At 44.3% G+C, this 27,906-nt stretch overlaps 1 protein-coding gene across 6 annotated transcripts in view; it reads left to right on the top strand.

Annotated features, from left to right (window-relative positions):
- The window catches only part of FRMD4A (FERM domain containing 4A), a gene marked incomplete at its 3' end in the record, with an annotated part of 330,271 nt that overhangs the window by 111,014 nt on the left and 191,351 nt on the right, over window positions 1–27,906 (top strand). For 5 of the 6 annotated variants that reach the window (XM_082647379.1, XM_082647375.1, XM_082647378.1 and 2 more), the window contains exon 2: window positions 22,396–22,461. In XM_082647379.1, coding sequence (XP_082503505.1) covers window positions 22,396–22,461 — 66 coding nt within the window. Of the gene's footprint in view, window positions 1–18,838; window positions 18,980–22,395; window positions 22,462–27,906 lie in introns of those variants that run through there. The other variant, XM_082647377.1, reaches the window with a different exon arrangement.

The following is a 27,906-nucleotide window of genomic DNA, read 5'->3' as shown; positions in this document are numbered from 1 at the left end:
CATCTATTTCTTAACAACAAAGGCAACAATCCAATCAGTATATAAAATCTTTGGTTATTTTCCATTCATGGTCAACAATTAGAAAAATTTTCACCTCCAATTTTCTTATTTATATTTCACCCAAGTACTTAACGCACCGAGTGAATGGAAGAAATAAGCCTAGAACCTGAGTGTACCAGATGTTTGTGTGCGTTTTATTAATTGCACGCACCATCTGACCGCTCTGAAAATACTGGGAGAGTTTCCTCACAGTAGGAGAAATCAACATGCCAATTTGCAGAATATTCATCAAAAATTATCTAAGCACGTAATAACCTTCAAAGTGTTAAATAAATTAGAATGAGAGATGGTCCATCTTCTGGAGACGGATTAAACAGGCACACACACGGGCAGCAGAATAAAAGCACTAAACAAATGTAAAAACAGCAAAGTATTTATAGAACATAATAGCCACATCCAGAACAAGGATATATTTTAGGTGGATCTTCAGGGACAGCTTATAGGCTTCGTTTGCCTAGACAGGGTGGAGTGTGTCTGTCATTTTATGCAGAAATTGTAAACTGGTATTTGTTTGTGGTTCCATCTTTATTGTGGAATATGTGGTTTCGCTCGCGCACGACAGTTTAGTTTCCCTGCCCTCCTGTTCCTAAGGTTATAACTTGATCAGTGCAGATTTTGTGCCCTTTAGATACAGATATCTTGGAAAGATACAAATATATCTTGATAATAATATCCAAGGATAATATCCCAAACTACAGTCCTTTGGTTGTTTTAAAGGACTAAGTTCTTTTTGTCTTGCCGGTAGGACTGATCACACTCCTAAAGAACGAACAAAACCAAACTGAAAAAAATCTAAAAACTATAAATTTTGTACTGTGACTTTGGGTGTTATATTGGAAATAGAAAACAGTTAATGTGTGAGCATCCTTGCTTCTTGTTTGTGGAAAGGTGAGTGCGGGGAAGCTCGTGTTACTGCAGCTTTCTCTGTTGCCTAGAAGGTGATGATGAAATAGCACAGCATTTGCCTGCCCTTTCCCATCAGACCCTCCCTGGTGAGACTGCCAGTCAGACTGGCTTTGAAACAGCTGAGTCTTTGTTTGGCTAGTTATCAATGTTCAGTAAATACAAGTCCCCAAAGGAACCTCATTCTGCTAGTAGTCCAGGGTCAGCCAATGCTTTGCTGAGTTTCCCTTTGTTTTTACTAGTTCCACCTGTGGTTTTTTGATTACCCTGTTCCTCTTCCTCCTAAGGCTTAAAAATCATTGTCCTGTGATAAGTGACTCACCGTGTCTCCTCCCTCTTCCTCTTTGCTACATTACTAGCATCAAACTCTTCTGGCCTTTTACCATCAATTTCTCCAAAGCCTTATTACTATGTTTTCTTCCCAAGTTCTTTTGGGGTGAGGTGCTGACTGCCACTGCCATGATTCAAGGTTTCCTCTTTCTTTTCTGAGTTATTGTAAAATGATCACCACTTATCCCTTTACCACCATCCTACCGCACACACACACACACACACACATACACACACGCACCCGCAAGCACGCACACAGGCATCCCCTCTCTCTACCTCTCCTTGCCGCCCCGCTTCATTCGCTGGAGACCCCAGCCCTTAACATGGAATAAAAGGCCTCACCACAACCTGGTAGCTTCTTATTTCTTGAACTTCTTCTCTCACACTCTCCTCCATACACTGTCTTGGTCTGTTCAGGCAACCGTAACAAAATACTTGGTGGCTTATAAGTAACAGACATTTATTTCTCACTCTTCCGGGCGCTGGGGAGTCAAGACACCAGCAGATTTGGTATCTTCTGAGGACCCGCTTCCTGGTTCATGAATGGTGCCTTCTCACTGTGTCTCCAAACAGTGAGATGGGGCAACGGAGCTCTCTGGAGCCCCTTTTCTAAGGGCACTAATCTCACTCATGTGGGCTCCACCCTCATGACCTCATCACCTCCCGAATATCCCACCTCCTGATACCATCATATTGGGAGTTAGGATTTAGCATATGGATTCTGGGGGGGACACAGATACTCAGTCTGTTGTGCATATACCACCACACACTCTTGCCTTTCCCCATGCACATTTGACCTTTGCTGGACGTCAGCTTCTTGCAAATACTCACCCTTCAGATTAAGAGGCCCGTCCTGTCCCTTGTCTGCCGGCACCCCTGCTCGTTCTTCAGTTCCAGCCTGCAGAGTTACCTCCTCCTGTCCCTCCAAGTGGAGCGAGTCATCCTCCTCTGTTCTCCCACAGGAATCTCACCAGGTTGCTGTTCCAGTTTGATCTCAAATTCGAATGACCCGTTAATGTGTATGTCTCTCACTGTAGCTTCTAAGGAAAGGAGCATGTCTTTATTTTTTTAATTTAATTATAGTTGATTGCAATATTGTATTAGTTTCTGGTGTACAGCAAAGCGATTCAGATATGTATATATGCGTATACACATTTTTTTTCTGATTCTTTTCCATGATAGGTCATTATAAGATATTGAATATATATATTGAATATAGTTCCCAACAAGTAAGACCTTGTTGTTTATCTCTTTTATGTTTACTAGTTTGTATCTGTTAATCCCAATCTCCTAATTTATCCCCCCTCCCTTTCCCCTTTGGTAACCGTAAGTTTGTTTTCTTTGTCTTTGAGTCTGTTTCTATTTTGTAAATAAGTTCATTTGTATCATCTTTTTTAAGATTCCACATAGAAGTGATATCGTAAGGTATTTGTCTTTCTCTGTCTGGCTTGTTTCACTTAGTATGATAATATCTAGGTCCATCCATGTTGCTGCCAATGGCATTATTTCATTCCTTTTCGTGGCTGAGTAATATTCCACTTTATATATATATATACACCACATCTTCTTTATCCATTCATCTGTCAGTGGACATTCGGGTTGCTTCCAGTTGGTGAGTCAGCTATGGTAAATAGCGCTGCTATGAACATTGGACATTTGGGTTGCTTCCATGTCTTGGTTATTGTAAATAGTGCTAATATGAACATCGAGGTGCACGTATCTTTTCGAATTAGAGTTTTCCCCGGATACATGCCCGGGAGTGGGATTGCAGGATCATATAGTAGTTCCATTTTTAGTTTTTTGAAGCTCCGTACTGTTCTCCATAGGGGGTGCACTTAGTTTTCTGATCTGAAGCACCTTATATTATGCTCGGCATCTGGTCGGTGCTCAGAAACATGAATGAGTGATTATTTGTCACATATCGTGGTGTCTCATTTCTTTCCCTGCTTGCATGTAGCTGGAACTGTTTTGTTTTTTTTTTTTTTCCTGCTTGAGCCTGTGTCCTTACCTGTCTGTCAGCCCTTCTCTGTCTGCACGTGTCTGTGTCAAAGAGTAAACAGTAAGACAGCAAGGATGGTGCAGCACAGCTAGCATCCTTTATACGAGGGTGAGCCTTGCACCCCAGCTGGCAGAATGGCAGAGCGTGCCTGCGCGTGCAGTTCCTTCATTTATTCCTTCCTTCAGTCAGTTGGTAAGTCAGCCAGTCATTCTGACTCATGCACTTACTCATGTGCCTCTTCTGTCCCAGGAATGTGTCAGCAAACAAAACAAACCAAACTTCTTGCCCTCATGGAGCTTGTACTCTACGAGGAAGAGTCAGGCAAGACACATAATAAATAAGTAAATTATATAGTGTGCTAGAAGGTTGTAATTGCTGTAAGAAAAATAAAGCAGAGGCTGGGAAGTATGGCAAGGTTGCTATTTTAAATTCAGGAGTCGGAGGAGACGTTATGAAAAGGTGATATGTGAGCAAAGCTTTGAAGGAAGTGAAGAGGTGAGTCATGTGGGTGTCTGGGGGGAACATTCCAGACAGAGGAAGGAGCTCATCACAGGCCCCAGGCAGAAGAGTGACCTGTAGGGAACAGCAAGGAGATGAGGGCGGAACAGCAGAGTGAGTGAGGGGTTATAAAGGTAGGAATCACGCGGGGCCTTGAAGGCTTCTGCACTGGGGGAAATGGGACTTACTACTGGAGACTGTGGACATGGGCGGCACCCTGATCCCACTTGGGCTGCACAGGGACGGTTTGGGTGCTGTGTGGGGACCAGACTGCAAGACAGGCAGAGGGAAGGGCAGGGGTGCCACTTGACTGGCCATTGCAGGCATGGGGCAAGTGATAAAGTGAAGGTGATGAAAAGGGTCCAGGGTCTGGATACTTTGAGATTTTCTGGTGAGTTGGGAGTGGGATGTGAGAGGACAGAACGTGGTGATGCAGAGCTGGAATGGCTGTTAGCTGAGAGGTGAGAGCTGCGGGTGGAGATGGTTTGCAGAAGAAGGTAGGTCAGTAATTCTCTTTGAGTTTGACATATTTAACAGCTATCCAGAAGGAGATGCTGAATGGGCAGCTTTACGTATGTCATATACAGGCCTGGGGAAGGAGAAATTCCAGGCAGAGACACGAAGTGGGACTCAGCCAGGTAGAGTTGATATTTAAAGACTTTGTGGCTCAGTCCTGGATATGACAACATCTGAGAAACACCGTAAATCCAATTCACACTTCAAATTTAAAAAATATAAGATATAGAAAATGAAGTAATTTCTCCTCAAAGTGTGAAGAATCTCTGAGATTCTCCATACATTGCACTCTTCGGTCACTTATTCACTCAACGAACATTCCTTAGGTGCCAAGTGTATGGTGTGTGTACACCAGACGTGGCAATAACAACATTCAGGAAAGTAACAGCAACAACAAAAACAAATTGGACCTTTCAGATCATCCTGATGGTCTGTCCCTTTTCTGATGCGTGAAAGGAGTGAGTCTCTCATATTCTAAATGGATTTAGTGATGTGTCATTGACACACAATGAGCAGCACGTGTTTAAAGTGTACCATTTGATGAGCTTTGACATATATCCACACCTGTGAAACCGTCACCACAGTCAAGAACTGTAACTCCGTATTTTCAATCAATCATACTTCCCAAGAGTTTTGTGTGTTTCATGCTCCACGCTGGACACTATGAAGGATATAAGATGAAATCCCTGCCTCATGTATTTGTTCATATTGAAGATTCTGCCTTTCCCTAGAAAGTGATCTCATCACACACCCATTTCCAGGTCTTTTCTCCAGCGTGTGCTGAGAATACACCCAAGTTCGGTTCCAAAGGCTTTGCAATGACACGTGTAAACCATTTGACACCCGGTTCCTGGTTAAGTCAGGAAAGAGGAGAGATCAGGAACCCTGCCATCTTTTAATCAGTTCCGATACAAGCAGAAACTTCTCTCGTTCCTTCTTGTGTGGAAACAGCCCAAACAGTAGGCTCTGTTTCCTCCTTTTTTCCTTTGTGTAGGCAACAGAATAATTACCTCCTGCCGAAAGCTTGGAGAAATCGTTCTGTGTCCAATTAGAATTTTTGGTTTGACTAACAGATCCAGGATCATGTCTTTATTTCTGTAACTGCTCTCAGTGAGATGCACCCTGGATGTTTTTAGATCTCCCGTTTGCCGTGGCCGTTGCACGTTACAGCACTGCGTTACACCCAGTGACAGCCTTGCCACCGAGAGGCATCCTGGGGTGAAAAGGAGGGGGGGAGCCTTCCTTTGGTTTTGGAAGCCTCTCCCTCCCCCCCGCATTTCCCTTCCTTTCCTAGTCTGATGCCCCACCCCTGTTTGTAAATGGTGCTGGGAAACAAGGGGTCCCGTCCTGTCCATGACGCTGCCCCAGCAGAAGCAGGAGACCTGGGAGCAGGTCTTCAGGAAGCCTCTGCGGTGGCGCCCCGGGCAGCCGGCCAGCGTTGAAACCTCAAAGATGAATGGAGGGTGAGATCTGCCAGCACAGCTCGTGCAAGAGTGAGCAGTCCCTGCCAGCGACACTCCAGCGAATCCTTTCCAGAGAACTCGGTTATGTAAACATCCAGGCGGCAGCCTCCAGCCCAGACGGACTGCCCTGCGCCGACGTCTAAGGTAGCTGTGAAAATTTCCCTCAGTGCAAGCAGTCCAGGTTCCCAAGCGCTCCCTGGAGAGCTTTTTTATTAGGGGCCTTGGGCTGGGGAGGGTCAAGGGCTCGCTCCTGCCTCCTGGAGCTGGGACCATCCTGCAGGGCTGTGGCTTTCCAGATCAAGGGCACCCATGTGCCCCAGGTCCGCTGTGCTGTGATGCCATTGGAAACACGATCTGATTTAAGCGTGAGTCTTAGAAGGATCAGCTCTTGGACTGGAGCACTTCCTTCCAAGCCTGGAAGATGTGGCATCTGCGCACTGGGCCCCTGGACTCAGGCACGAGTGGCATGTGGCCGCTTTGTATCTCATGCAGGTTCTGTGAAAGCAGGTGGCCTGGGGACCAATCCACCGTCTTAGGCATCTGTTCTGTCCCACCTTGTTTCAGAGTCACCAAGACCCAAGGATGGAACTCCAGGAGCTTGGGGATGTCTAAAATACTCTTTTCTGCCCCTCACATCCCTCGGGGTAGTGGAGAGTTTGACTGTATAATACACAAAGGGGGTTGTTTGTGGGAGGGACAGCCCAGTCCCAAATTCTCTTATCTGTGTGGCAAGGCTCCCCAGCTATCACTGATGGCAGACTGTTGATAATTCTGCTCATGTGCCATGTCATCACACAGATGATATAAACCACAAAGAATGCATGCGTTTCTGAGCCTGGGTTTAAGGGTATGTTTCTACAGAATAGGCAAATTAAAACATAGCTCACTAAATGCAAATCAAGTTCTATAGTACCTATAGTTTGGAATGACCCTTGAAATGATATATAAGGATATATGTTCTTTGAATGCATATTTATTAGTGCATGTACAAATATTTACTGAGTGCCTGTTATGACAGTCATGTCAGTCTATTTCAATCATATATATATATATATACACACACACACACACACATATATATATATAATTTAAGGTCAACAAAATAATTTACAATAAAAATGTGGTAACCTGTTGCTTAATAAGACCCATGGCTATAAATAGTGTTGTCTCATCCCACTGAGCACAACATAAGCAAAAACAAAAAATTAATTTAAAATGACAGATTGAATCAGACACTGGAATAAAACAGGCAGATTCATATTACCAAGAAAATGCCATTGGTTCTTGGTTGTCTATTACATGAAGAGCAAACCAACTACAGAAACATAACCACCCCACACAGCATTGCAGTTTCCTGTGTGTGTGTTTTTTTTCTTTTAACTTTTATTGGAGTAGAGTTGATTTACAGTGTTGTGTTAGTTTCAGGTGTACAGCAAAGTGAATCAGTTATACACATACGTATATCCACTCTTTTTTAGATTCTTTTTCCATATAGGCCATTACGGAGTGTTGAGTAGAGTTCCCTGTGCTGTACAGTAGGTCCTTATTAGTTATCTATTTTATATATAGTAGTGTGTATATGTCAATCCCAATCTCCGATTCATCCCTCCCCCACCTTTACCCCCTGGCAACCATAAGTTTTTTTTCTACATCTGTAACTCTATTTCTGTTTTGTAGATAAGTTCATTTGTACCCTTTTTTTAGATTCCACATATAAGTGATATCATATGATATTTGTCTTTCTCTGACTTACTTCACTCAGTACGACAATCTCTGGGTCCATCCATGCTGCTGCAAATGGCATTATTTCATTTTTTATGGCTGAGTAATATTCCATTGTATATATGTACCACATCTTCTTTATCCATTCCTCTGTTGATGGACATTTAGGTTGCTTCCATGTCCTGGCTATTGTAAATAGTGCTGCAATGAGCATTGTGTTTTTAAATAGATAACTTTTTTTTAAAATAAATTTATTTATTTATTTATTTATTCATTTGCCTGTGTTGAGTCTTTGTTGCTGCATGCAGGCTTTCTCTAGTTGTGGCGAGCGGGGGCTACTCTTCATTGGCTTCTCATTGCGGTGGCTTCTCTTGTTGCGGAGCACAGGCTCTAGGCACACAGGCTTCAGTAGTTGTGGCATGCAGGCTCAGTAGTTGTGGCTTACGGGCTGTAGAGCACAGGCTCAGTAGTTGTGGCTCACGGGCTTAGTTGCTTCGCGCCATGCGGGATCTTCCCGGACCAGGGATCAAACCCGTGTCCCCTGCATTGGCAGGCGGATTCTTAACCACTGCACCACCAGGGAAGTCCCTAAATAGAGGACTTTTGATTGCACATTTATACAAAGGAAATTGGTAAGGGAAAAAGAAGAATAATATGTTTGTGCCTACCATCTGTAGTGTGATTTTCTTAAAGTCTTCTGAAGCAGTCAGTGGATGTGGTAACTATTTGTTTCATCAAAGTACGTGTAATACTGTAGCAGGAAGCATTATAAGTAAATACATGAGTTATTAGAATGAATCTATTTTGGGGGGAATTCTTGTTTATAGGTGTGCACGTATGTCCATGGCTCATACCTTAGAATGTGTCCATCCACCTTCTCCCAGAGTCCAGTAAACCTTTCTACAGCATCGCAGGCTGACAGTCTCTGGCCCTTCCTGATTACTTGCAGTGGTGGGAGGGCAACTTGTTCCATCTTGAACAGTGGTGCTTGTTAGAAAGTTCTCCCTTCTATTGAAATCTGATGTGTCTTTTGAAACTTCTACTCATAGATTCCATTTCTGCCAGCCAAAGCAAAGTTCTCCCTTCTCATTCAGTTATCAAACCTAATCATCACATTAGCCTTAGATCATCAAATTAACAAGTCCCCACATCCAGGCCTTCCCAGGACAGTCCAGTTTATACCTAGTGCCCCCGTGGAATCCATGATAGCCTCCCTTTTCACTCGCAAAGGTGTCTTGCATGGGGGATAGATTACAGGGTCCCTGTCACTGAAGCCAGCATGCAGCTTTTCCGTCAGCCCTGAGAAGACATGGTTTCCATATCTTTACCCAGTCTGATTACCCTTCTTTGATCTTACCCCACTTTCTTTCATGTCCTACCTAAAATATGGTACCCAGAATTAAACACAAATTTCTAGAAATAGTTTGATCGTAGTAGAGTGTAGGAGACCTCTTGATTTCATTATTCACGATGCTGTACTTCTAACACGTGAACTAAGAACAGGACCTGGAACCATAAGCAGTATGACCCCCAGCTTGTAGACGTGGAAGCTACAATCTAAACAAGCCTCTTGTCATCTGCACATTCGGTCAGCACACTTTCTGTGTCTGGTTACAAATCGCTGGGGGGTAATATGGATACTGAGGGCTTATGTTTAGTATCTCTTTATAATTTCCCAACTGCTTGTGTGTTTTCTAAGGCAGTGAGCCTCAACACCTGCAATTAGAACCCTCTTTCCAGGTTCCCCTCATTTTTACACCAGTTAGGATTAAATTGATTTGGAAACGTTGTCCAGTGGATACTTAACTATTTCATCAACGATTTAGCCATCCTCAGACCACTGATATACGTTGTTCCTTCTACCCGTTGTCATAAGTAGGGTTCTCCAGCTGTATTTCTCATTGCTCCACACCAACCCACCACCCTGTGCCCCAGCTCTACTGCCTGACTGATGTTTCCAGAACATACCACGTTCTCTCCCATCCAGCTCTTCTTACGTCAGCTTGTCTCTGCCGGATGTCCTGTCTTCAGATATCACTTCCTCACCTGAGCACTCACCCATCCTCCAGGTATGAGTGAGGGTCTCCCCGACCCTCTGCCTCATTGCATCTTATACTCACCCCACGGTCACACAGATTACACTGTAATCTCCTGTTAACTTGGGTATTTCTTCTGTTGGACATAGAAGCTCGTTAAGTATAGGAACAAAATTGTGTTCATCATTATCTATCTAATCAAATGCTAGGCACATACCTATGTACCATAAACATTTGCAGAATGAATGCACACTATGTATAATCCTTTAAACCCATTTCTGTTATTTCATGAGGGGCGGTCACTAGATTACTCTCTGAATTACTAGAAAGATGGATAGATCTTTTCTAGAGGAGAAATGACTGTCAAAGAAGATGACCTTTTTAGCCATTTGCGTCTTAGTTTTATTTCCTGTGGGCTGCTAGTAGTCTTTTACTTAACTTGTAGTCATCTACGAATTAAAGAATTTTAGCTTTAACATAGTAACTTCATTATAGTTGTCTTCCTCCTCCCCCCCACCTTTGCATTTGCTTTTTCTTTTTGCTGACGGTGATTTATGGAGTAAAATTATTTAAAAATGTAATCAGATCTATACATTTTTCCCTTTTGGCTCATCCATTGCTTTTATGCTTAGAAAGACCTGATAAACCTTCTGTTTTTAATATTTAACTGTATGAACCACCTGAGATGTTTTCCAGGGAAAGAGGTGCAGTTAGTTTATATTCTTTTAGTCGTTAGTCCTACTGTTTCCCTTCTTGGTTGAGAAGATTAAACTGAGTGGTCCAGCAGCTCATCTTTTAACAAAAATCCATTAGCACCAAACAATGGAAACTCCTTTCCTTGCTCTTCTTGCTTGGAACGTATCGTTTTCTGTTTTTTTGTTTTTTGCTTTTTTTCTTTGCGGCACGCGGGCCTCTCACTGTTGTGCCTTCACCCGTTGCGGAGCACAGGCTCCGGACGCGCCCGCTCAGCGGCCATGGCTCACGGGCCCAGCCGCTCCGCGACACGTGGGATCCTCCCGGACCAGGGCACGAACCCACGTCCCCTGCATCGGCAGGCGGACTCTCAACCACTGCGCCACCAGGGAAGCCCTGGAACGTATCTTTAAAGGCTCTTTCATTGTCCTTAGTCTTTCCTTATTTTAAATCTCAAGCTTCAGTGCCACCTCTGTTCCTCTAAACTTGTGACACTTTCTCATCTATGTGTCGATACAGAATACGTATAATGTACTCTGTGCCCCCGACACGTTGTATATATTATACTACAATCTGGTCACCTTTGGGAATCCTCTGTGCAGATACTTTGTGTTCTTTGGATGTCACGGTCTTCACTTTCTCATTCAATTTTATTTTTATTATGCTATTTTTATCTTTAAAGTTTATGTGTTAAAGTTTCGATCTCATACAAAAAATATTCTTTTCGATCCACAGAGTCATCCGTATCTTTTTTTTGGACTTTTCCTTTTCCTTTGGAAAAAGCATCTCCATTCCAACCAAAACTCTGTCACTGAGATACTGAAGCCAGAGCTCCATGTGCCAAAGCCCAGGTGTCATTTTCTTTCTTTCCTCCCTTCAAGGAGAACAGCGGGATGTTGGATGGTTTAGAAGGGTTCTTGCTGCTTCTTTGTATGTTTTGTTTCTTCTGAGTTTATACCTTCTCAGCCAGCCTTGAAGGATCTCTGCACAGACACCTGTGTTGTGAACAGTTTTCAGTAAGAGTAACACCCTGAATCTGCCAGGAGAAACAGGCGAGGCCTCCCTGCCAGCAAGAGGCCTTCATCTCCTCCTCCAGTAACAGACTGTGTATGTGGCCTGGCGGTTCTTGTGGTCTGCACCACTGTCATCTTACGCGTGATGCTGACACCCCTAAACCTCCGTTCCTCGTCCGGCTCCGGCGTGCCTTCCATCAGCTCTCTGTGGATGCTGGCAGGGGGCGTGGGATGACGGGCAGCCATGGCTGTTTGGGGGAGGGCTGGACCTCCAGGTGCTCTGTCTGGGTGGAGTAGGCCTTTTACCCAGGGCCACGGCCCCGTGGACTCTGCTCTGTGAAGACCTGGTACTTGCTCAGCGCTGGGGACAGCCACCCAGATGTTGCCCGCCCAGGCCATTGTCCTCTCCCATCCGGCCACAGCGGCAGACAGCCTGGCATGAGTGGCCGAAAGCTGCAGCCTCACCCAGGCCGTCCTGCAGGTGCGGAGGTGGGGGAGTGGCAGCAGCTGATGAAAACCGGGTTCCACCCTGCCGGGCGGGACACGTAGTCTCTCGTCTTCCTGACGCTGCTGCTCAGGGGAGCGTCACCTTCCCTGACTAGAGACTCTTTTTTTTGGCTGTGTTGGGTCTCCATTGCTGTGCGCGGGCTTCCTCTAGTTGCGTCGAGCAGGGGCTACTCTTTGTTGCGGTGTACAGGCTTCTCATTGCGGTGGCTTCTCTTGTTGCGGAGCACGGGCTCTAGGCACACGGGCTTCAGTAGTTGTGGCGCATTGGCTCTAGGAGGTACGGGCTTCAGTAGTTGCGGCACGCAGGTTCAGTAGTTGTGGCTCGCAGGCTCTAGAGCGCAGGCTGAGTAGTTGTGGCGCATGGGCTTAGTTGCTCCACAGCATGTGGGATCTTCCCGGACCAGGACTCGAACCCGTGTCCCCTGCATTGGCAGGTGGATTCTCAACCACTGAGCCACCAGGGAAGCCCCCTGACTAGAGACTTCTAAAGATGATATTGAGCCTACTCCGTGCCACGCACACTCTGTGTGTGTTAACTTAGTTATTCCTTTCAGCAGCCCCACGAGGTTGGCACGATGATGGTCTCCATTTCATAGACTGGGGAGTGAGGCACAAATTGGCAAAGTGCTTGTGGGGGATTACACCCAGCTCGCCCCCAGTGAAGCTGGGATAAGACACGAACCCAGGTGGTCAGGCCCCAGAGCCCTCCTTCCATCCTCTGTAAACCCCGGTGCAGTGACCTGGGGACAACAGGAGGAAAGGCTACAGGCCTGGCATTGTAGCTGCCGGCCAGGGGTGGGAAAATCCCCCCACGGGGAGGAGAAAGCATGTGTATCAGCACAGCTGAGTGTGCAAGAATGAGTGAAAGTCATGTCCATCTTCCCCTCAAGCCAGTGACCTCTGAGAATCAAGATGGTGCTTCCTTTGGTCACTGCTGTGTCTCCAGCCCCTGGCTTGGTGGTGGCCTGTTGCAGGCAGGCAGGGATGGTCCTTTGTATACATGAAGGAAGAGAAAGTGTTTCCAGGCAAAAGAGACAGCATGGGCCAGGCCCTGAGGTAAGGGTGGCCCTCAGGGAAACAGAACTTAGAAGTCCAGGGCAGGTGAGTCCTGGACTTGGACTGGTCTTGGAATTGCAGGGGTGGAGCCGGGGGAAGGAGAGTATTTGAAAAAACCAGATGTGGTGAGGTGAGGCCCGATCTCAGAGGGCTCCTTATCCAGCGTTCAGATACTCATCTCTCACAATGGTAGCCACAGTGCTAGTCAACGAGGGATGCTTTATAACCACGTCAGGAATCTCCTCCTCAGGCCGTTATTCCCTGAGGCCTTCCATCCAGATCTGCTCAGGATTCTGCTGGCTAGACATTCCCACCTTCTGTTTCCAGCCGGGCTCTATCCAGGCTTCCTGAGACTCCCTCACTGGTCGAAACCCCGAACTCCCCGTCACCTATGAGAAAGCTCTATTCCCTTTGCCCATCCTTCTCCAAATAATAATAACAACAATCATGGAGCGTCAGGTAGCATGGAGTCTCCTTGGATCTTCAGAGACTTTAGTTCTTCTGGTTGCAGAACCAAGGTTTTGTGGGACCCTAGGCCTGGGTAGAAAGCAAAAGCTTGCCTGTAGATGTGCTGTGAATGAGGTGAATCTGGGTTAATATGTGTATTTTGGGTAGAATAATGGATGGAGATCTTGCTGATATACTCAAAATGGTGGTCAAGAAGATCCTGTCTTCGGAAGATGCTCTGGCGGTGGCAGGAGAAAGGACAATCAGGTTATCGTTCTTTCAGTGTCCAGATGGTCAGAATGTAATTCAGAAAGCTCTGCTGCCTTCCAGGGGCTGGAGGCCTCACCTGCACTTCCGTTAACTTCCGTTAACGGAACTGCAGTGGCTTCACTGCTCTGTGGTCGCCAAGGTGGTGTCCGTGGTGCATAACCAGGGCCCCTGCATGTGGCTCTCGCAGTGTCCCTTTCCTTCTGACCATTTAATCAGAGGGTTGGCTCTCAGATGGGGGAGAGCCATCATCTGTCACACTCTGGCCCTGGGCTGAAATTCCCCACTGGCCTTGACCTTCTGTATCTGAGACGCGCCTGTCCGACTCCATGTCTATAGCTTGTCCTCAGATTGCAGTGTCTTGTTGGAAGGGGAAAAGAGTCCCCTCTTCCCCACATCCCACAGAGGAGCTCTGGGTAGGAGTTCCTCTCCACTGGGGTCACACGAGCCCATCAGTGGAGCTCCCTGGCTGTCCTCTCCTCCGACCTATTTGAGCCTATCCCTTTCTTCTCAACTTTAGGCCCAGAGACCAATTATTAATGTTTTTTTACCCTCTCCCCTGCAGTCCCATCTGGAGAGGATTGAAATGATGGTCCAGTAGGACTTGTGGCTTGACCACACACAGCAGTAGTCTGCAGGGTGGCAGAGGCAGGGACTAAAACGGTCCACCTGTTACCGGGTCCAAGCTCATTCTGCTTGCTGCATGACAGGCCAGTAAGTCAAGAGATGAGTTGTTGGGGCAACGGAGAGCGGCTTTATTCAGAAAGCCATCAGGTCGAGAAGATGATGCACTCGTGTCCCAAAGAACCAGCTTGCCCAGGTTAGAATTCAGGCTTCTTTTATACTAAAAGGGGAAAGGGTGTGGTTGGTTGTTGCAGACTTCTTGTTGTCGGAATCCTTTATTCTTGCAGCTGTCCCCATAGGTCTGGTCACAGTGTTCCTATAAACCTCCAACAAGGCAAATGTTATTATGACCCAGCAATCCCACTCCTGGGCATATACCGAGAGAAAACCATAATTCAAAAAGACACATGCCCCCCAATGTTGACAGCAGCACTATTTACAATAGCCAGGGCATGGAAGCAACCTAAATGCCCATCGACAGACGAATGGATAAAGACGGTGTGGTAATATATACAATGGAATATTACTCGGCCATAAAAAGGAACGAAATTGGGTCATTTGTAGAGACGTGGATGGATCTAGAGACTGTCATACAGAGTGAAGTAAGTCAGAAAGAGAAAAACAAATATCGTATATTAATGCATATATGTGGAACCTAGAAAAATGGTACAGATGAACTGGTTTGCAGGGCAGAAATAGAGACACAGATGTAGAGAACAAACGTATGAACACCAGGGGGGAAAGCGGGGCGGGGGATGGGGGGTGGTGGGATGAACTGAGAGATTGGGATTGACATGTATACACTAATATATATAAAATAGATAACTAATAAGAACCTGCTGTATAAAAAAATAAAATAAAATTCAAAAAATAATGCAATTAATGGATTTGGAAAAAAAGACATGTTATTTTCTGTTCTGTAACTTTTTATCTCTTATGAGTGGAAAAGTTATACCTTTAAAGGTCAGAGCCTTGAGAATGGGGTATCCTGTGCACTGCAGGCTGTAGGCAACATTCCTTCAGTGATTAACTTTCAGGAAAAAAAACAATAGGATACGAAGCTTAAAGAAAAAGAGACAGATCCCATATGGAGTCAGATTTGATCTTCCCTGTGACACACCTGCCCACACGGCCCTCTGCTGTCCCCAAGCCCTTAGTACCCACACAACACCACGACTCCTCTTCTTGTGTCACCAGAGAAAACCCAGTTTCCTTTCGCTGGAGGCAGAGACCCGGGCAGCAGCCACCACGGTCTGGTTTCCAAAGATCCTCCAGTGAGACACTGGCCGCACTCATGACCTCATCAAGTGCACACTTGCAGAGCGTCAGGCTTTGAAGAATGCAAGGCTGTTTCCATTCTTTTTTTTTTTTTTAATATTTATTCATTTAGTTATTTATTTGCTTGTGCCAGGTCTCATTTGCAGCAGGCGGGCTCCTTAGTTGTGGCATGCGAACTCTTAGTTGCGGCATGCACGTGGGATCTAGTTCCCTAACCTGGGATCAAACCCGGGCCCCCTGCATTGGGAGCACGGAGTCTTATCCACTGCGCCACCAGTGAAGTCCCTTCAGTTCTTATATTACGTTCCATTGCCATGTAAATTTGTTTATAATAGGGCCACGCACTTAATCACTTTCATCTGGGTTTTATCAGTTCTGACTATTCAGCAGCCAAGAACCTCAAGAACATGCCTGTGTGTGTCCTTCTGAACCCAGGAGACTCATAATGAAGACAGAGGTGAAATAACTTGCCAGAGGTCATGGAGCAAAGCTGGGATCAAGTCATTCTCTCTGAATCAGACTTCTGCTGTCTAACACTTGATATCTCCTTTCTTTCCATGAGCATCTTTATTTTAATATGATGTCACTTAGAGACCAAAAAAAGGTAACAAGCTTGAGATAAATCAGACAGAGGGAAAAACCATAGTAAAAATGGACAATATACCTTTAACTTTTTTTAAAGGTTATAAGCAGAGGCCCCTCATGCACTTTTTTTTTTTTTAACATCTTTACTGGAGTATAATTGCTTTACAATGGTATGTTAGTTTCTGCTGTATAACAAAGTGAATCAGCTATATATATACATATATCCCCTTATCCCCTCCCTGTTGACCCTCATGCACTTTTATTATAATGTTTGAAATATACATTATAATAACTTATTATATTATATCTGGTATGTCCGTGGTACAGGTTAGGTGTGAGCAGCAGATGGATGAATATTTTTAACAGCTTTTAATTTGCCTGAAATCCTTTCTATCTGTGTAGTCATTTACTGTGGGGTTGACTTTCTTGAGGCCACTGTGAATGTGTGGCATTTATTCGTCCCCTGGATGTGACAGCTTCATAATTACTGCGATTCTGGTATCCTGTGACTTTCTGGTACTTAGGTGAGTCCTTGGGTCCTCATTTATCTGCAGAGGAAACTGAAGTGGAGAGAGGGATGTGACACATTGAGGTGACCCAAACAGCAGAAGCCCCAGCAGTGAGTTTCCCTGGGAACTTGTAGTCATGTCTCTGGAATTTCCTTCCGAGCCACAGAATGGCCTGGGTCAGAGGGCGGATTGTGAGGTGCTGCTGTCATACTTCTGGCATCCCCGGGACACTCCGTGGCTTCATGGACCGTGCTCACAGGACGTGCTCTAAGACTTACGTCTCTAGGTTTGGGCCTTGGCTTGGACACTTCAGAAATCGGAATTTTCTCTTTGATGATAACGTTTTAAAGGGTCAGATTTCGGGTTGTTTGGGGGAGTACTGACAACTCTCCAAAGTGTGTTTTGGAAATGTGAATTCTTGGTTTTGTGCAATTCCAATGAGTCTTTAATATTTCTTATTTTATTGTCCATGAGGTATTATCTCTAAAGTGAATCTGAATCACAGCTTGGTAACTTGTGCAGAGCTATGAACAAGTAGGCACGTGGTAACTAGGAACCTGGCTCTCCTTCCCTCCCTACCCTCACCTCAGCCCCCAGTGTCTTAGTGATAACAGTTCCAGTATAAATTAGTCTCAGGAAGTATTATGGTAACATGCGTTAATTGAATGTACTTCAGTTTTTATTGTTTGAAGTCGTATGTTTTTCTAAGTTTATTACCTGTTACCCTGTTGTCATTTGCACAATTGCATTAGTTTTCTCTGAAAATATTATGAACAGGGGAACTAGGGTTATTTCTTCAGAGTACTTCCTCTTCATGTATATACCATAGTAGATAACACATTTGACAAGGGGCAAGAAAAAGGGGAGAGCGGACATCCAAGAAGTGACTCAAAGAGGGAGAGAGAGGAGGGGGTGATGTGTAGAGAAAAAGGTGATAACGAGAGGCATATTGGAATGGGGTTTACTTAGTTTTGAATTTGAAGAGAAAACATTCCTAATAAAACATATTTTCACATGCTGAACCCTGTACCCCTCCATGTAAAGCTCTTCAGAATCGCCCTTTGGGGGAGTTTGCCATTGCTAGTTAGGTAGTTATTTGTTTTTCGGTGATGCCCTGCAGAGGGGACTCCTCTGTCATACTTGGACAGAACCCCCTTCCGCCGTCAGGAATATGTTAGGCTCTGGTAGATGGAGGCCCTCAAACACCCCGCCTTTCAGATCCTGTGCTCCCTGAATCCTTTCTGGTCTCAGTCGGTCTCCCATGAATTCCTCCTGCAGGGAGAGAAGGTGTGAGACTTCCGGTCTTGAGGTTTCTAACATCTGTGACAATCATAATTCTCATTTGTAAATTAATTCGTTTGATTTGATATGTTAAAATATAGGCAATCTAAGAAGAATTTTCTGAGAACGAAGCTTCTCGAGCTCCATTTCCTATGGCTGACCTCAAAGTGTCCTTCATTTTTCTAGATTAAGTGTCTTTTCTACATTTTTTAACTGAAGAAGAAAAAAGATGTGAAGTCATATTTGGGTAGGGGTGGGGATGGGGACCACCCATAAGCCTATTAACCTAGCACATCAACTGTCTTATTTTTGCCTCTTCGTTCCCGTACATGTTCATGACAATTTTATTGGCTGCCTTTATAGTGCACGTCTCATATTCTACTGTGTTCCCTTAAGCTCGTGTTACAAAGGCATTTCCATGTTTAAATGTAGTTTTCGTGATTCGGTGTGTGTCTTAACAGCAAAGTTGGATAAATGGGGTGGACGCCTCACTTTCAAAATAACACTTTTCTGTGTATCCTTTGGGGTCACAGTGCACTTGGCGGGCTTCTGCTTGGTATGGAATTGTATCGTAACAAGTCGATTTATGGCTGGAGCGGTAGCCAGCTGACATCTGCAAGAAGCCTTGTTCTCCAAAAGCATTTCCTTTGAGGGTGATGCCAGCCCTTCATTTGTGCCTGAGCAGCTGAAAACAAGAACAAGGAAAGGAGTATTTGTTTACAATTGTTCGTATTCAAAAGAAAATTTCACTGTGCCCTGGAAGCCAGACAGAGCTACAGATGTCCAACCACTCTTTCTCCGTACACACCCAGGACGGCAACCTTCTTCTGAACTGATGACGAGAACAGGCTGCTCCGATCTCCCATCCGTGTAGAACAATAGACAGGTCTCCCTTTTGAGAAAAAAAGCCACAGCTGTGCTGTCAAAAGAAAGTTGTGCTTTCAAAGACGTGATGATTCAGAGTTGAGTCTCGGTTCAGACTCACTTCTCTGTGCTGACTTTTCTCGGGGACGGTTTGCCTTCCAAAAGGGAGGCAGCTTGTAAATTTCCTATTAGACTAGGGAGTGTGCTTATAAATTCCTCAGGGCTTAGTAATGAGATTTTGTTGAAGAGAAGAATGAATTGGAAGCTCCTTGGGTAGATCTTAACATCTGGATGCATAGCTACTTCTTTAAACTGCTGAGCAGATGAGGTGAGATCAAGGGAATGGGAATTGTATGTTTCAGATGAAAATGAGAATCTCACGATACACTTTTAGGTATGGGTATGAACTCGGGGTCACGTCACACTTGGCATGCTTGGAAATATTTTGAGAAAATGATAGGCTACCTCTTCTTTATGACTGTTATTAGAACTTTATTTGATACAGTAATGTCTTGGATACCAATTTTCCTTGGTTTTTGTACAGCTTATTAGAACGTGAATAAGTAACTCAAGAACATGAACATGTTTATACCCTTAACCTTTGACAGTAAAAGGAAGTTCAAAACTTTGTGCTTTAAATATGCACAGGACAAGCAGAATTGCTTTCTAAAACTTCCTTAAAATTGTCCCCACCCTTCAGAGAATTTTCTCAAATTCTTAATAAGTGTTTTTGAAGGAATTCCAAAATAATATGCCAGATGGTTGTAGCACTCTCCTTTCTAGAACTCCCTCTCTGTTGATCTTGAGTTCTTCCTAATGAGAACTCAAGTGCTGAATATCTAAAATGTTATCCAGAGTACTTGTGCAGTTGCTGTCAGCTGCCCTATTGAAACTTGAACATTTTGGGTACCCTTTTCTTTCTTTTTTTTTTTTTTTTGGCTGCGTTGGGTCTTCGTTGCTGCGCGTGGGCTTTCTTTAGTTGCGGTGAGTGGGGGCTACTCGTCGTTGCAGTGCACGGGCTTCTCATTGCAGGGGCTTCTCTTGTTGCGGAGCACGGGGTCTAGGCGCTCGGGCTTCAGTAGTTGTGGCACGCGGGCTGCAGTAGTTGTGGCTCGCGGGCTCTAGAGCACAGGCTCAGTAGTTGTGGCGCATGGGCTTAGTTGCTCTGCGGCATGTGGGATTTTCCTGGACCAGGGCTCGAACCCGTGTCACCTGCATTGGCAGACGGCCTGCCTGGGTGCACCCAGACGGAAGCCCTGGGTGCACTTTTTTGCTGAGAGAAAAATTTATACATTTTGGTATGGAAGCATATATTTTTGTGTAATTTATAATTATAGTAGTTTTCTTTGAACTTAGAGGGGTGAATGATTGAGATGAAGCCAATGGATTTTTTTTTTCCAGCAAAGTTTTTTATTTATTTTGTAAAAGTTGTTTTCTTTTTTTAAATTGAGATATAGTTGACTTATAAGATTATATTAAGGCATGCAACATAATGATTCTATATCTGTATATATCGTGACATGATCACCACAGTAAGTCTAGCTAACATCTGTCCCCATATATGTTACAAGATTTTTTTCTTGTGATGAGAACTTTTAATATCTGCTGTCTTAGCAACTCTCAAATATATGACACAGTATTATTCATTGTAGTTAGCATGCTGTACGATACATTCCCAAGTCTTATTTATTTTAACTGGAAGCTTGTACTTTTTGACCGCCTTCCCCAGTTCACACCCGCCCCCCATGTCCATCCCCTGTCTTTGGCAACCACCAGCGTGTTCTCTGTATCTAGGGGCTCATGGTTTTTTGGTTTTGTTGTTTGTTTGTTTGTTTTAGATTCCACATATAAGTGAGATCATACAGTATTTGTCTTCTTCTGTCTGACTTATTTCACTGAGCATAATGCCCTCCAAGTCCATCCATGTTGTCACCAATAGCAAGATTTCCTCTTTTTTACAGCTGAATCATATTCTTATGAATCACTGTGAGTGATAATATGACTTGATGGAAGCATGAATAATAATATGACTTCATTGCCTTCTTCAGGGGAAGGAGAAAGAATTCTCTCGTAGGAGGACACAGCAGCTTTGCACGTGCTGATGGTCAGGGAATGAGCCGGGTTGGGCAACAAGAGAAGAGGCCACCTTCTGCGTGTTTCCTGGAGAAGGCGCTTCCAGGAAGGGACTCTGATGCCCATGTCGTGAGGCAGGGCCGGAATCAGCCCATGTGCATCCTTCCTTTGGATCTGCATGAAGTGGCTGGTAGCTGGGGAAGAAGAAGGTGGCTTCAGTGGGGGCTACAGTCATATAAAAATCCAAGGACCGAAAGGAGTGCTTGGGTCTTCTGGTCCTGGCAGCTGTACCGGGGCAGCTCATGAGCACCAGTTGTTATATTTTCAGGAATTTTGTGCTCCGCTTGTAAAACATAGGTATTATTAACACTAAATTATATAAACTTACAGTTAAATGAATTATATTAAAAGCAAGGGTAATAAATACTATAATAACTACATAAATCAATCCGCTTCCTAATTATTTTACTGTCCTTTGCTAGCATCTACACTCTTGAGGTAGTGTGTATCGGTTTTTGTCTTGTTTTGTTTTTAACTTACTAGATTACTGGTTTATTATAAAAGGACAGAACTCAGGAACAGCCAGGTAGAAGAGATGCCTAGGGAAGGTATGGGGAAGGGGCATGCCCTCTCCCAGCGGCATTCTATCTGCAGGTGGCATGTGTCATATCTGTCTGTTAGAAACACTCAGTGTTGTCCTGACAGTAGCTTGAAATCGGAGATGGTGAAGATACTTGGAGCGGCAAGACACCTTTTGGTTGGAGTGGTGGCCAGCTGTGACAGCTACCAGAAGGCTTGCTCTTTAGAGGACTTCCTTTGAGGGTGATAGCAGGGCTCCAGCAAATGCTACAGAGTAAAACTCTCTCCTTCCAGAAAGCCAACTGTTAAACACTCACCAGCACCCGCATTGGGCCTGCCCACTCGCTTTTGTGTCTGAGATTGGGGTGCAGAGATGAACAGACGCTTGTTCAAAGTCCTGCAGCCAATAATCAGCGGGGCTAAGATTTGACTCGGGTCTTCCAGTTCCTGCCAAGATGCTCTTCCTATTACACAGATATGTAAGTGGTGAAAGGTACAAGGGTCGGGGTCAAGTTCAGCTGTGAGCACTTATCTCCAGGGTTCCTGTAACATAAGTGAAAGCTCTGTACGGAGTAGGGTCATAAATGAGGAGAGGGGATGAGTAACAAATCAAATGCAGTTGGCAGCGGGGTGGTCGTCTGCTCCCTTTGATCAGTTAGGGGGATAAGTCGAGAGATGCAGAGACCAGATACTGAACTGTGTCCCTAATGCACGATGATAAAATTATTGAATGGAAGAATGACTCAAGAATGAAGAACACTTGTCACCACCTGATATTATGGTATAGACGCATTTGCTAGTTTATTTTGCATCTCCCCCGTTAGAATGTAAGCTCCATGAGGGCAGGGACCTAGTCTTGTGTGCTGCTATACACCCAGCTCTCAGAACAGTGCTTGGCACACAGAATATGCTCAATAAATACTGTTGAATGAATGAATGACCCAATCCTGCCGCATCTTGGCCTCATATGGCTCCAACTCCCAGGGGAAGCTTTGCCCAGAGGAACGTGCCTGGTGACATCAGCATTGGGGACGCTCTAACCTGTGAAAGGCCGCTAGGCTCTTGGTGACCGTCATTTGTCTTTTTTCTTAGATGACGGAAGGCCGTCGATGTCAAGTACATCTTCTTGATGACCGGAAGCTGGAACTCCTAGTACAGGTAAATGACTTTTGGCCAACTTTCTAAGTCTCTTCTGTGACTGATGCAGTTCAGACTTTGATTCAGCTGAAGGGTGGGTGAGAATATAAACTGTGTTAAAACCTCTGTTAAAATCTGCGAGTGAGGACTGGGGCACACGGTGGTATCTGTGTGTGTGTGTGAGTGCTATTTTTGCTCATTCTGTGTCTTTGTGCGCCACACCTAAGGCATTCGAGGCCAGATGTAGATCTAACCTATTGTTACAAACCTCTAGAAAAGGAAATTCCACAACTGCCATTAACTAATCTTTCTACGTGGAAGGAGTTAACTATAATATAACCTAGAGAACTCTTGCTACAATTAAGACTGATTTTGTCATCTTCCTGGCTCAGAGGGGATAGAAAACAGTTCGTTGTTTTCAAGTTACGCCTTCATAGATGTGAAGAAAGAAAAACAATCTCCTGGCTCTGTCTTCCCTCTAAGGGCTCAGTAACGCCCGATCCCCTCCCATAGGTCATCACTGCCATCGCTGTTGACCATCTATACGTCAGTTAACGCACAGGAGATCAATCCATTTATCCCCAAACTAAGAACATATCAGTGGCAGAGAAGTCAGAGCAGGAATTAGAATCATAGACCTTGGTTTTGTTCAGCTTCAAAAAATATGTATCATTGTTTTCCTCAAAGCCCTAAAGAATGACGTTGCCAAACTTGATTTAAAGAACTTCTCTCTAAATCTGTTGCTTGCTTCCAGCTTTTCTAACTCGATTTGCTTGATATTCTCCAATGTCTATAAAAATTCTCAGGGCAGTGCCCCTCATCCTCCCTCATATTTTGCCCTGAAGGAGCTACAGTACATCAGGAGGTTGAAATGATGCCCAGACACTCAGATCTCTTACTTGTACTTGCTGCTGGGATTTGAAAATGTTCAAACTGCCAACTTAAAGAGTGAATACTTTTAATAGGATTTCAATTATAAAGGTATTACCAATGCAGCGTAGGGAAGAGAGAAACCGTGGGAAGAAGCTCAAAACCATAACATACTAGTTTGACTACTATTCTCACCTTAGCAGATTTCTGTCCAGCTTTTTTTCATCTTTGTATTTCTTACATGGTTGTAATCATAATGTGTGACTAATTCTCTGTATTTTTTTTTCACTTAACGTCTTTCATCAGCCTTTTCCAAGTTACTGTAAGTTGTCATCTTTGTTCATAGCTGCATAAATTCCAGAAATGGATATTCCGTTAGTATCAAATCATTTACCCGTTTGGGTCCATTGAAGGTTTCTTTACAATTTTTCCACGATTACAAGTAAATGCTGTGATTAATTTATCTACCTGTGTAGGGTTCTTTCACATTTTGGATTACGTCCTTGTTAGATTAGATTCAGAGGATCACATTCATATTAAGAGTTAAAACTTCCGCTTGGATTTGGAGGGTGGGGCAGTGGACAGGACTGCAAAGTGAGCAAGGTCTCTTCAGTTAGCAGCGTCACTAACTAACAAAGCATTTGGAGCTTTAAATTGTTAAGAAGCATCTTCAGATGCTTAGAGGTGAGTGGTCTGGTGTGTTTTAGTTGCTTTTTTTATACCAACTCTTAGAAAGCAGCCGCTCTCTTAAACAAGAAATAAGACCTCAAGTGGCAGTGAAATGACAATCTGTCGGCCAGCCTGCCCTGGGAAAGTATGATTGGGGGCATCTGAAGTGGACTCGAGTCACAGAAAAGAGATGTAATTACTGATGTGCAGCAGTTTTGGAAAGGTCATCCTCAACCCTTGACCGTCAAGAAAATGTTGAATTAGGCTAAACAAGAGAAGTTCATACTCTTCCCATCCCTTTTTAGAACATGCTTCAAATGTTATTCCCTCTTCCTAGAACACTCCTTCCCATACCCTCACCTCTGTCCCTGGATGGTTTCTGTTAAACTTTCAGTTCACAGCTTAGCAGACACTTTCCCCCCCAAGGCTTTCCCCGGCCCCCCTGCCCCTCCCAGGTCTGGGTCTTACTGTTACCAAACCAGACTTGGGTCTACTGTCCTGCATGCAGTAAAGCTGGCTGCTGATACCAAGTTGTGGTGAAGGGAAGTGCAACATTTATTGCAGGCACCAAGCAAGGAGTTTGGGAAGCTAATCTTCACAAGGCCTGAACTCCCAACGGCTTTCAGGGAACGCTTTTTAAAGACAGGATGAGGAAGAGGGTTGCGGGGTGTGTGATCAGCTCATGGACATTCTTCTGATTGGTTGGTGGAGAGGTAGTCGGGAGTCAACATCATCAATCTTCTGCTTCCAACCAGTCTGGGGTCTGCGTGCCTGTGGTCAGCGTACACTTAACTTCTTCCACCTGGTGAGGGGCTTAGTACCTCCAAAACAGCTCAAAGGATATGGTTCAGAATATTATCTGTGACCCTTGAGTCCTTGATTTTGTTTAATGGCTAAACGATTATTATTTTCTCTGGCTTGACTGTTTTCCTTTGTTTTTGCATTTTCTCACTTCTCTGATTAAATGTGCTCTTTGGAACTTGGGGAAGGCCTAGGAGGTTAAAGTTCTTCTATAAACAAGAGGCAGGCGGAGGCCATGGGGTGTCTGTCCGGGAAGGCCCCTGGGGTCCTGCTCAGTGACATTAGCTGTCACCCTTCCCCCTGAGGTTTCCCTCTTGCTGTCACAATTCATCACAACTCACTGCCATTGCCTGTTTACTTCTCAGCGTTTCCCAGAGCCACCAACAATTTGAGGGCTGGGTCTGTGTCATGATCACTGTGTGTCCCCAGCACTCAGCCCAGTGCCTGGCACATAGGTCACTAAATAGATCCTTGTGGAATGAAAGAATGGGCAAATCCTAAGATAACCGTGGAAGTACCTCCCCAAAGGACCACAGAACCATTGCTCTGCAGAGAACCAAAAAAAAAAAAGAAAACATGGAAGCAGCCTAATTGTCCATCGATGGAGGAATGGATAAAAAAAAGATGTGGTGCATATATACAATGGAATACTACTCGACCATAAAAAAGAACAAAATAATGCCATTTGCAGCGACATGGATGGACCTAGAGATTGTCACACTGAGTGAAGTAAGTCAGACAGAGAAAGACAAATATATGACATTGCTTGTATGTGGAATCTAAAAAACTGGTACAAATGAACTTATTTACGAAACAGAAATAGAGTTACAGATGTAGAAAACAAATGTATGGTTACCAAGGATGAAAGGGAGGTGAGGAGGGATAAATTGGGAGATTGGGATTGACATATACACACTACTATATATAAAATAGGTAACTAGTAAGAACCTACTGTAACTAGACAACCACAGAGATTATTTCCTGCACTGGTGCAGACCTGGCCACTCTGAATGGAAGCATTTCCCTTCTCTGGGTTACAGAGCACAATGGCGATAATCCCAACATCGAAGGCTTATTATAAAGCCGTTTGAGATTACGTAGTGGAATCTGCACATCCAGATTCCTGTTGACCTTGAGTAAATCCCCCATTACCTGTACAGGGGAAAGAGCAAAGGTCAGGAGTGCACGTACGGGAATTTGATATTTGAAAGGCTTATCCCTAAATCCACAGGCAGGTCCCTGACACCATGACATTACCATGTACCTCCCTAAGTCCTTAAATTGCACTTAAGGACAGCTGGAACGATGCTATGACACAAGGATGTCATTCGGTAACAAGTCAAGCCTTCAGCTTTGCTCATCCGTTTGGACTTCGTTCAGCTGCATCACACTCCCATCCAACCCGGAGACAATGGCATTTGCGCTGTTGCCCAAAACTGTTTCAATCAATTAGAAGTGTACTCGAAAAAGCCCGCATCAAAATGAGAGAGGCCGCCATCATGTACGTCTCTCAATCAGCCTCTTCTTGACGCTTCCATAACCAGACAAGAGGGCGTCATGCATGTTTTGTATTAAACTGAACTCCTCACGCCTGCTCTGCGTACAGTTATTCCTTTAAAATGACTTTCTTCACTTTTTTTCTGACCTGAATGTGTGTTTAAGGGAGCATTTTGGAAGCAAAGAAAGGGAAATGTGCTTTAGCCTTAGTAAGAGTCATTGCATTAAGATGGAGAAGAATTTCCTGACAGTGAGGGTTGGTTGGTGGAGAACTGGAAGCCATAAATGGGAAGATTCTGGGCCCTTTCTCTTGGGTTTTTTAAAAATAGAATAGATTTTCGCTAGATTGGAATGCCTGAGGTGTGGTCCTTCCTTATTAGGGTCTCTTGAGGCTTATGATACTACATGAGATCCTGTCCTCCAGGAAGAAAGGCCAGTGCAAGAAAAACAGACCTGTTTTTTAAAGCCCTTTCCCAGCACTTTAGATGAGTGGGTATTATGCTCTGTTGGCAGAATTTCTTCCCTTTGATGATAGAGCAAATCAGAGTCCTCTCCATCCCCGCAGCTCTGCCACAGTGGGAGCTGTGATGCGGGGCAGATCCTAGGACTACCGTGTCTCTCTAACCCCATCTCTAAGTGGCCATCGGCAGCACATTGATAACTGTCTACTTCATTAAAATAGAGGAACAGAGTGTCCTGTGATTCTGAGAAACGGAACAAACTTCAACAAGTCAGTGTTTTTCAAGAGAATTAAAGAGAGTAGCTAAACTATTGTTCTCAGTTACATGGTGTCCCTAATCTTGAGAAAACCAGCGGGACGGAAACATCAGGAGAGATTTAAAGCTACACTGCAGAGTACATTGGAGCCCTTGAAATGTGGCCAGTCCCAGTCAAGATGGGCTGCGAGTGTGAAATACGCACCAGATTTTCAAGCTTCATATTTTTTTAAATAAAAGGAAAATATCTTATTAATGATTTTTATATCGATGATTCCATGTTGAAATGATAATATTTGGGGTGAGGTGAAAGAAAATACATAATTAAAATTAATCTCACCTATTTCTTGTTCCTTGTTTCATTTGGCTACTAAAAACGTTACAATTTCCTATTGGCCTCCCATGATATTTCTGTTGGACAGCGATCTTTTTTTTTTTTTTTGTAAATCTTCATTGGAGTATAATTGCTTCACAATACTGTGTCAGTTTCTGTTGTACAACAAAGTGAATCAACCATATGCATACATATATCCCCATATCCCCTCCCTCTTGCGTCTCCCTCCCACCCTCCCTATCCCACCCCTCTAGGTGGTCACAAAGCACCGAGCTGATCTCCCTGTGCTATGCAGCTGCTTCCCACTAGCTATGTTTTACATTTGGTAGTGTATACATGTCCATGCCACTCTCTCACTTCGTTCCAGTTAACCATTTCCCCTCTCCATGTCCTCAAGTCCATTCTCTGTGTCTTCGTCTTTATTCCTGCCCTGACATTAGGTTCATCAGTACCATTTTTGTTTTTTTAGGATTCCATATATATGCATTAGCATACGGTATTTGTTTTTCTTTCTGACTTACTTCACTCTGTATGACAGACTCTAGGTCCATCCACCTCACTACAAATAACTCAATTTCA

The sequence above is a fragment of the Grampus griseus genome (genome assembly GCF_964374135.1).
Source record: "Grampus griseus genome assembly, chromosome: 2".
Classification (NCBI taxonomy): Eukaryota; Metazoa; Chordata; class Mammalia; order Artiodactyla; family Delphinidae; genus Grampus; species Grampus griseus.
Note: the sequence above shows the minus strand (reverse complement) of the source record. Positions and strands in the feature narration are given on the sequence as shown.